The sequence below is a fragment of the Daldinia decipiens genome (genome assembly GCF_022478715.1).
Source record: "Daldinia decipiens strain CBS 113046 unplaced genomic scaffold F4813scaffold_1, whole genome shotgun sequence".
NCBI classification, from domain to species: Eukaryota; Fungi; Ascomycota; class Sordariomycetes; order Xylariales; family Hypoxylaceae; genus Daldinia; species Daldinia decipiens.
In genome coordinates, this window is record NW_026054544.1 from 1,154,302 (window position 1) to 1,162,797 (window position 8,496).

The window sequence follows — 8,496 nt, forward strand, 5'->3', positions numbered from 1 at the left end:
AAAATTCAGTTAACCGTCGAGGTCCTAGCTCCTAAACTCGATATTCATATATGCGAGTATGTACCTAACTTAAATTATCTAATCTACATAAGCCCCGCCATGCCGACATCCCACCAAGAATAGAAAATTGCCCCGCGTCACACGTTCACACGTTCACACGTTCGCCGGAAGAGTCAACACTATCAATAATTTATCACCCTATCGTACGTTGTTACTCACGCCGGCGACGTATTTATAGGGGGGTATCCCACGGTTCTGTTTTCGTATTCCTCGCTTTAATCAAATTCATACCACTCCCACAAATCTCCCTAGAACATGTCTGAAGCTCCCGTTGACCCGGCCCAAGCTGAGGGTTCTGCCCCTCCAGCCGAGGGTGAAGCTCCCGCCCAGTCCAAGAAGGGCGCAAAGAAGGCCGAAGCAAAGGCTAAGAAGGAAGCTGAAAAGGCGCGTAAGGCTGCTGAGAGAGAAGCTGCTGCCGCCGCTCAAAAAGCTGCTTCTGGCGGCAACGAGGATCTCGCCAAGGACAACTATGGCGATATTACTCCCACCACCAGAGTTGCCGCGGACAAGGTGCAACTCAAACACCTAGGAGACGAGCACATTGGGAAATCTGTTAAACTACGAGCATGGATTCAAAACTCCCGCATGCAAGGCGCAAAGATGGCTTTCGTCGAGCTGCGAGAAGAGCGCAACTGGTCTATACAAGGTGTCATATCTGCCAGCGCCGAGGGCAAGCCAGTCAGCAAGCAGATGGCTAAATGGGTTGGTGGCATACGATTAGAGAGCTTCGTGTTAGTCGAGGCTACCGTCCAGAAGCCCCTGGAGCCCGTCAAGAGCTGTCGTGTTAGCGACTACGAGTTACACTTAACAAAGGTCTATCTGATCGCCTCTGGCCCCGAGGTCCTTCCCCTAGGTCTCAATGCCGCGAACAGGGCTATTTCCAGTTTCGACGATGAGGACCCTTCAGCACCCGCCGCAGCACCCGCCGAGGGTGTTGAGAACTTGAGTATTGCCGAATCTGCTGCCGCGCCGTCTGCGAGCTTGTCTACGCATTTGAACAACCCTGCTCTGCACAAGCGAGCACCCGTACAACAAGCTATTGCTGATGTTCGAATGACGGTGCGAAAGCTATTCGGCGAATATCTCGACTCCAAGGATTTCGTCCAGTTCGAGCCTCCTTGTCTAATTGGTGCCGCTTCCGAAGGTGGCGCAAACGTCTTTTCGCTACCGTACTTCGAGAAGCAGGCTTTCCTTGCGCAATCGCCTCAGTTCTACAAGCAAATCGAAATTGCTGGTGGTCGAAAGCGTGTGTACTGTATTGGTCCGGTATTTAGGGCAGAGAACAGTAACACTCCCCGGCATATGACCGAGGTAGGATTTACTGTAATTAGCAACTATTATATAATGTAAATTAACTAACATTCTCTAGTTCACTGGTCTCGATCTGGAGATGGAAATTGAGGACCACTACCACGAGGTCCGCGATATGATCGAAGGCGTCATGCTCTACATTTTCCGAGGCCTTCAGGAGCGATGCAAGGAGCAAATCGAGCTCGTCCGAGCTATATACCCATCGGATGAGTTCTTACTACCGGAGCACGGTAAAGAAGTGCGACTCACTTTCGCTGAGGGCCAGAAGTTACTACGTGAGGAAGGACCTGAGGAATTCCGCAACGTCTCAGACGACGAAGACATGAGCACCCCGCAAGAAAAAGCGCTAGGTGCTCTGGTGCGCAAGAAGTTCGGTACCGACTTCTACGTGCTCGACAAATTCCCCGAGGGCGCACGTCCTTTCTATACCATCGAGGATCCCGAAAACCCCAAGGTCACCAACGCGTACGATTTCTTCATGCGCGGCCAGGAGATTCTGTCCGGTGGCCAGCGTATCCACATCCCCGAGCTGCTGGAGGCTCGTCTACGCAAGAAGGGCATCGACCCCACGAGTCCCGGTATCAAGGACTACGTCGACGTGTTCAGGTCAGCCGGTGTGCCGCCTCACGGTGGTGGAGGCATTGGTCTCGACCGTGTGGTCGCGTGGTACTTGAACTTACCCAGCGTACATCTGGCCAGCTATTACCCCCGCACACCGAAGAGGCTCACCCCGTAAGGGATGGGTGTGCGTGTGTGATTTATGTATCTTGCCGAGGTTTACCGCGACGGGAAGCGAAAATGGGAGACAAGTAAAGAAATATTCTCGTGATTCAGGGGCCATGTTTTGGTCATACCTACATGTCTTGTCGGGCTGAAGAGTAGATGTCGTGGCAATTAGAATAAAACAAAATAAAGATTTTCAAATTAACTAACCGTCTGTGTTTAACGTTATATGACCTACTAGATACGTAAGATCGAGATAGACTGTCTCTCTAAGATGGTCTGGGTCTAATAGTCATTATGCTAGGCTAGAGTACATCGGCTGTCGAATGAAATACATATATTATGACCAATACAGCAGTACAATCATAAGGAAGGGGGGAAAGGGGGGAAATGGAGAACCAGGCTTACAGACGATTTAAAAACCGATGAAAGGCGCTGAAAAGACCTCATCGCTTGCCACTCTTACTACTTGGGCACTCAATTCGTAGAGTGGAGGCTTCTCGGCTGTTGCGATACATAACCTTTGATTCTGCGATGCCACATTTATAGGTCCATGCCAATCTCCCCAGTCTTAAATACTATAAAAATAGAGAAACCAAAATAAATCCAGACGCTAGACAGACGAGATGTATTTATTTGTTTTGTTTCATTCGTAGTAGACACTTCCCTACGCATAGCATCTGACCACCTATTCATGATACCATGGTACCATCACTTCCCCCTTACAATAATGTACAATGCCTACAGTATTTCTCTTCATTCACACGTTTCAATCACTTCATGTTTCTTATCCCGTTCTCTTATATCAAAACTTGTGATATTCCCTCGTATCCCCTAACCTAATCCATTTAAGATTGCCACCGAGCGTCGATCTGCTTTTTCCGGACCTGCGTTGGGTTGTTAGCATTTATATTTCATGGCCCAAAAGAAACACAGGAAAGGAGTGGAAAGCTTACCATAGGCCTCAAAGCACCTACACCCAGGACAAGTGCCGCGACCGTGCCTACGAGCGCCAGCTTATTGAACCCCTTACCCAAGACATCAAACGCCAGACTAGGCGTGACCCTCGTACCAAACACGTCAATACCGTACGCTAGAACCAAGCTTGTGCTCTCGAGCACCGCCGGCGCCGTAATCACCTCCTTAACACCTAGCACGTCACGCTGGTGCGTGATCAACATACGTGGGTCTAACTCGATGGCCGGGAAGTACTTGCTCAGCCCCTCTTCCAGCTCCGCGGGTGTCGGATCCCGGCCCACGGGGCGGCGAGGCTCTAGGGCCATGCGTGGGATGCCAACGATAGAGTGGGATTCCGGTAGGTATGCCAGTAGCTGGCGAGATGTGATGCCCTGGCGTGTCTTTGTCACGGCGAGGGATTTGATAGGAGCTGAGAGGATAAATGTTTTGGACACGACGGAGGGGAGATATGGGCCAGTAGGCAGATCGATTGGATCTAGGGCTGAGTAGTTAACTAAGTCGCCGAGCGGGCCGCGATCGTTTGCGTTATCTGATTCGTATAGATCGGATACGACAACTTGGTATCCCTTCAGTCTCTGGGATTGAGAGTCTCGTAATTTGTATTGGCCGAAGAAAGAGCATAGAAACCAGTTCTCGGCTACGGCACAGGTGATGTCTTTAGTTGGGTCGATACCTTCGTAGGTAGATGAAGTTAATACTTGTCCGGAAACCGTATCTAGGAGGTAGACCGAGAGGGAGGCCGCTTTCTCGTCGACTGCGGCGACCACCAGTGTGTTGGGGTTCAAGTACTTGTATTTGACGGTCCGGTCTCCAAGTACTCGGCCTATAGATGCAATCGGGTCGTGTGTAGAGCGACCTGCAACCTCGATGATTCTCTGTCCCGCAGGAGGGTTGAAGAACCAAGTCGGAACTTCGATAGCTTGCTCGCCCTTAGTAACAAACTTCACCCCCCTGATTCCACCGTCGCTCGTCCGTGTGACAACGGTCTGCTTGGGAGCCCACGTGCTATTTATCTCGGCGATCTTCCCACCTTCGCCAACAGGCAACAACCAGGGCCCGGCATCGCTGTCCACCACAACGGCACTTTCAATCGCCGGAAACAAACCAGTCGGCATCGATTCAACAGTCTTGCCAGTATCGGATTTAACGATAATAAATTCACCATCAGCTCCACGGACGGTAACGAATCCATTCACATCATCAGCATGGATAGCCTTCACATCCCATGGCTTCTTTCCAGGGGTCTCGCTTGCCGACTTAGACCAGACAATATTGCCGTGGTTGCCAGTGTCGAGACCGTACAGCTTACCGCGCTTTGTCGCTAGAACGACGAGCTTATTGAATCCAAAGCTATCTCGTGTCAGGGTTTCGCTTGACCTTGTAGTCTCCGAGCCAAGAAGACTAGCCGAAATACGCTCGGGGACTGTTTGCAAGTACGCGGGCAAGTATTGAAGCTCGTCGATATGACGAGTCACGCGATGAACGAAAGCGGACCAGGGATCAGTATGCGCTTCGGCCTCTAGCGTCTTCGCCAGATCTTCCGACTCGGGAATTTCCGCCCACGTAGCAGCGACCGCACCACTTAGTCCTTCGGGTCGAGTCCAAGATACATCGCCATTAACAATTTGTGTCCAATCGTCGGCGTCGGTGACGACAGCTGATCTAACGGCATAGTTATCCTCCGACTTCTTAATAACCTCAGAGACACCGTGTACAGCATCTAATTTTTCCGTTCCTGTATTCAAGGACCAGCGACCCAAAATACCATGAGAGACGGATGAAGTAATAATGACCTCATCGGCAGTGACTCGAGTGAAGTAGACATTGGCGTCAGATGAGCTAGTAGAAAATGCACTTCCACCCTCGAGCAATGGTAAGTCGTATGCTTTGCTAATGGCATTGCTCTTGAGATCGACGTGGAATATGTCAGCCCTACTTCCCGTCTTAGTTCGAGTGTGTACGAGAAAATGCGGCGAAGAGCGGACGGTGTGCGGAGCATGGACTTCCACACTAACCGTATCAGCCACGAGAGGGAACTCCTGTCTGTTCTTAGAGCCGAGGACGTTGACCTTGAGCTTCGTTAAAGTGTTGTCTGTCCAAGCAACGACGGGAGCCGCGGAGTTGGCACCGACGAACTGGACATCCTCCGGCTTTTGCACCTCGCCCTTAGTTCCAAGAACAATCTCGTCTAGCTTCCTCCCGGTGAGGGTATCCAGCACGATAACCTTGAGGTTGTAGGATAACAGTGATCCATGTAGAGTGACGACAAAGACCTTTTCGACGTTGGTGCTGACTTGCAGAGGAACACCTTTAGTAACCTCCCTGAATTCCCAGACCACACGCCCCTCAATACCGTGTATCCTCCGTGCAACCGTTGCATCGTCTTCTTGATATAACGCTAGGACGTCCTTATGGTCTTTCTCAGTCATCTCCATAACTTCCAGGTCCTTGACAGCCCCGTCGAAGTCAAGTGTCCAGACATTGCGGCCGCTAATAGCATCCCACGCATGCACCGAGCTTCCCAAAGCACTCGCTAACCATGTCTCATCCTCTCCAGCTCGTAGATGGCCACCACCATCCGTGATATTCTTATTTAACAACTGTCTCCATACGACAGCGCCGTTGCCGGGATTGACGGCGCCTAGAACGCCCAAGTCGCTAAGAGTATATAGCAGGCTAGCCTTTTCCTGAGGCCTCGGGCGGTGGAAGAATGTGGTTTCGCGTTGGGGAACACCGAGGAGCTCGTGGTGGAAGTCGATGTGGCCAACTTCGTCCTTGAAGACGGCGCGCACGGCAGCAGGCAGAGCTAACAACAAAGCAATTGACAGCGTCTGCACCGGTAGATGCATCTTAGTCAGATACGTAGAGGGTTACTCCACGCGACAAAGATGCTATATGGAACCGGGATCGTGATGATCAACAATATATCTGGCATTAGATTCTAACCTAGAGTTGATGGTTTAAAGAAGGTCCACCATTGTTTAAGTTGTTTAAAGTTGGGACGAATCCATATCGAATCCATATCGAATCCATATCGAATCCATGTCACATCCACTAGGTATCCACTATGATCCAATGCTTACATAGTAGGTACATAGGTGCCTTATGTACTATTACGTAACTGTTATGCATACAACGGAGATATTCATCTATACAGACACGATACCCATATATCTCGATAATGATATTTAACCTAGGAAATTTGATTGATCTCATCAAGTCAATTGTATCTACCTGCTATGCTAGTTTTGCGGTCATTATGGCGAACGTGGGTAGGTACGGCTCAAAAACCAATACGCCGATGTAATAGCAACAATCTCAAGCATCATTTGGTATCTCTCCAAGCATAACTACCATATATGCCTTCCTTCTGCTGGTATTACATGGGTCGTTGTCAGGCCCTCCATCTTGACTGTCCTGCTTAACGAACTGGCTAAATGTGAAAGGAAACGCATGAATTATCTGCTTAAACAGCCCTTAATAACATCGAAATAGACTAGGAGAGGAATGGCGTCTTGGAATCGTAGTCGACTATATTGTCCGGCCTGAAAGAACTTGGAGCTTTTACTCATTGTCATCTCTGTTCATCTTGTTAGCTTAGACTGTCAAACCCGAGTTAACTAAAGTTGAAAACTTACGTCTTCTTGGGACGGCCTCGACCTCGTCCACGCTTAGGAGCAACTTCTTCCTCGTCAGCTTCGGCGGCCTTGGTCTTGCGGCCACCCTTTGCTTTGGGTGCTGCCTTCTTGGGCGCTGCCTTTGAGGCCGGTTCCTCGTCATCTTCTTCATCCTGTTCATGTTCAACAGCCTTAACCTTACGGCCGCTCTTCGCCTTGGGCTTAGCCTTAGCCTTCGGGGCAGGCTCTGGTTCCTCATTTTGCTCATCATCTTCAGATTCAGGGGCTGGAGCTTTGGCAGCAGCCTTCTTGCCTCGAGCCTTCTTAGCAGGGGCCTTGGCAGGAGCTTTGACAGGAACAGCCTCTTCTGGCTCTTCTTCCTCTTCCTCTTCCTCTTCCTTTTCCTCATCGGCCACCTTCTTAGGCTTGCGGCTAGCTTTGGTGGCCTTCTTCTTAGCAGGCGGAGCTTCATCCTCTTCATCGTCTTCCTCATCTGCCTTCTTGCGGCCACGCTTCGCAGATTTCTTGGGAGCAGCCTTCTTGGGGGCATCCTCTTCCTCGTCCTTAACAAATGTGAGTATAAGCAAAAACGGAACATAATGAATAGACTGACCTCATCATCCTTCGCCTTTTTCTTGGAGACAGTACGACCACGAATAGCCGGCTGGCCGGGCTTGTTGAATTCGGGATCCTACCAAATTGTTAGTTACGGTTTAATGAAATCAGCAAATTAGAAGCTTACCCCTTTGAAGTCTTCGGGGTCGATATGACCTTGAGTCACGACACGCCGGATCTTTTCTTGGATCTCAGGGGTCTCACTAGGGGAGAAAAGTTAGCAAAACAGAAGAACGACAAACCATGTATTGGTAAGACTTACTCCAGCTCATCGTAACCGTCGATCATGTCCCACTGATAATCACCATCACCATCGGATATCTTCTCCTGGAGGTTGCCGACGGTCTTGCCGGAGACACAGCCCCTTTGAAAGGATTAATTTGTGATTTATAAAAGCAATAGACTGTCATACCAGTGTCGCCATTTGTAGGATCCATTCTCGGATCCGGGCAAATCAACCCAGACGCCGAAACGCAGCTCACCCTTTTGGATTTTGTCGCCGGTCTTCTTGCACAGGGTATCCTGGCAGCCAGCACGGCCAGTCTTGGCGATCTCTAAAAGATAGGTTAGCTATACTACGAAGGAAGACAATTGGGTAAATAGTGTAGTGCGAAGACGACGATGATGGGGTAGGGTGTAAGGGGTGATATTCACGAGGATGGGATAAATAAAATAAATATTAAGACGTACCAATGCGGTAAGACATGACTGTCTTGTATTGGTTTAGGAAATACCTAATATATTGTCTCTTGGGATGTCGCAAGTCAGTATGGCATCAAAGGCGGGTGAAGAGGTGAAGAATCGTATAAGATGAGATAACGGCGATTCGGTGCGGTGGCAGAGGCGACCTTCGGGAAGAAATTAATTAATGCAAGTTTTGGAATATGTAATTTTGAAGAAATTTGCGGAAGAAACTGCGATTTGACAGATGGGTTTCTTCAAGGTTAAAAGTGTGTCAAATGCAACGCATCCGAAAATAAAGAGAATAAATGGAGAGACAAAATGGCCTCAGGTTGTCAAAGGGAGAGACAATAAGGAAGGTGGTTGAAATCGAAAGATTTGGAGACGAGTTCGGGGGGTTGAAACGCGTTGGCAGCGCGTCGAACACGGAGGTAGCTCCAGACACCCCGAACTGTTTATTTAGCAGTGGGCTGTGCCCTTACAGTTGGCCCTGTGTAGTACAATTTAGGCT

The 8,496-nt window shown here is 49.6% G+C and overlaps 3 protein-coding genes across 3 annotated transcripts; 1 reads left to right on the forward strand and 2 right to left on the reverse strand.

Annotated features, from left to right (window-relative positions):
• Positions 1-121: 121 nt before the first annotated feature.
• Positions 122-2,334, forward strand: F4813DRAFT_13249 (aspartyl-tRNA synthetase). The gene is made up of 2 exons (XM_049238731.1): positions 122-1,371; positions 1,430-2,334. Exons 1-2 carry the CDS (start codon positions 316-318, stop codon positions 2,105-2,107), a joined length of 1,734 nt encoding a protein of 577 aa, XP_049104843.1. The 5' UTR covers positions 122-315; the 3' UTR covers positions 2,108-2,334.
• On the reverse strand, positions 2,267-6,119 carry F4813DRAFT_342227 (DUF1620-domain-containing protein). Its single transcript, XM_049241374.1, has 2 exons — positions 3,051-6,119; positions 2,267-2,981 (listed from the first exon to the last, which is right to left on the reverse strand). Exons 1-2 carry the CDS (start codon positions 5,919-5,921, stop codon positions 2,943-2,945), a joined length of 2,910 nt encoding a protein of 969 aa, XP_049104844.1. The 5' UTR covers positions 5,922-6,119; the 3' UTR covers positions 2,267-2,942.
• Positions 6,120-6,237: 118 nt separating this feature from the next.
• Positions 6,238-8,394, reverse strand: F4813DRAFT_13268 (uncharacterized protein). Its single transcript, XM_049238733.1, has 7 exons — positions 7,995-8,394; positions 7,717-7,858; positions 7,567-7,668; positions 7,432-7,507; positions 7,303-7,380; positions 6,711-7,252; positions 6,238-6,652 (listed from the first exon to the last, which is right to left on the reverse strand). Exons 1-7 carry the CDS (start codon positions 8,008-8,010, stop codon positions 6,637-6,639), a joined length of 972 nt encoding a protein of 323 aa, XP_049104845.1. The 5' UTR covers positions 8,011-8,394; the 3' UTR covers positions 6,238-6,636.
• Positions 8,395-8,496: the final 102 nt, after the last annotated feature.

What these genes read in the sequence shown, in the direction of transcription:
- F4813DRAFT_13249 (XM_049238731.1), top strand. Translation starts at nt 316, where the DNA reads ATGTCTGAAGCTCCCGTTGACCCGGCCCAAGCTGAGGGTTCTGCCCCT. An exon ending in CTCCCCGGCATATGACCGAG is followed by an intron (nt 1,372 to 1,429) that starts GTAGGATTTACT and finishes AACATTCTCTAG; the next exon opens with TTCACTGGTCTCGATCTGGA.
- F4813DRAFT_342227 (XM_049241374.1), bottom strand. Translation starts at nt 5,921, where the DNA reads ATGCATCTACCGGTGCAGACGCTGTCAATTGCTTTGTTGTTAGCTCTG. An exon ending in TAGGTGCTTTGAGGCCTATG is followed by an intron (nt 2,982 to 3,050) that starts GTAAGCTTTCCA and finishes AACCCAACGCAG; the next exon opens with GTCCGGAAAAAGCAGATCGA.
- F4813DRAFT_13268 (XM_049238733.1), bottom strand. An exon ending in TCCTACAAATGGCGACACTG is followed by an intron (nt 7,669 to 7,716) that starts GTATGACAGTCT and finishes ATCCTTTCAAAG; the next exon opens with GGGCTGTGTCTCCGGCAAGA. An exon ending in ACCCCGAAGACTTCAAAGGG is followed by an intron (nt 7,381 to 7,431) that starts GTAAGCTTCTAA and finishes ACAATTTGGTAG; the next exon opens with GATCCCGAATTCAACAAGCC.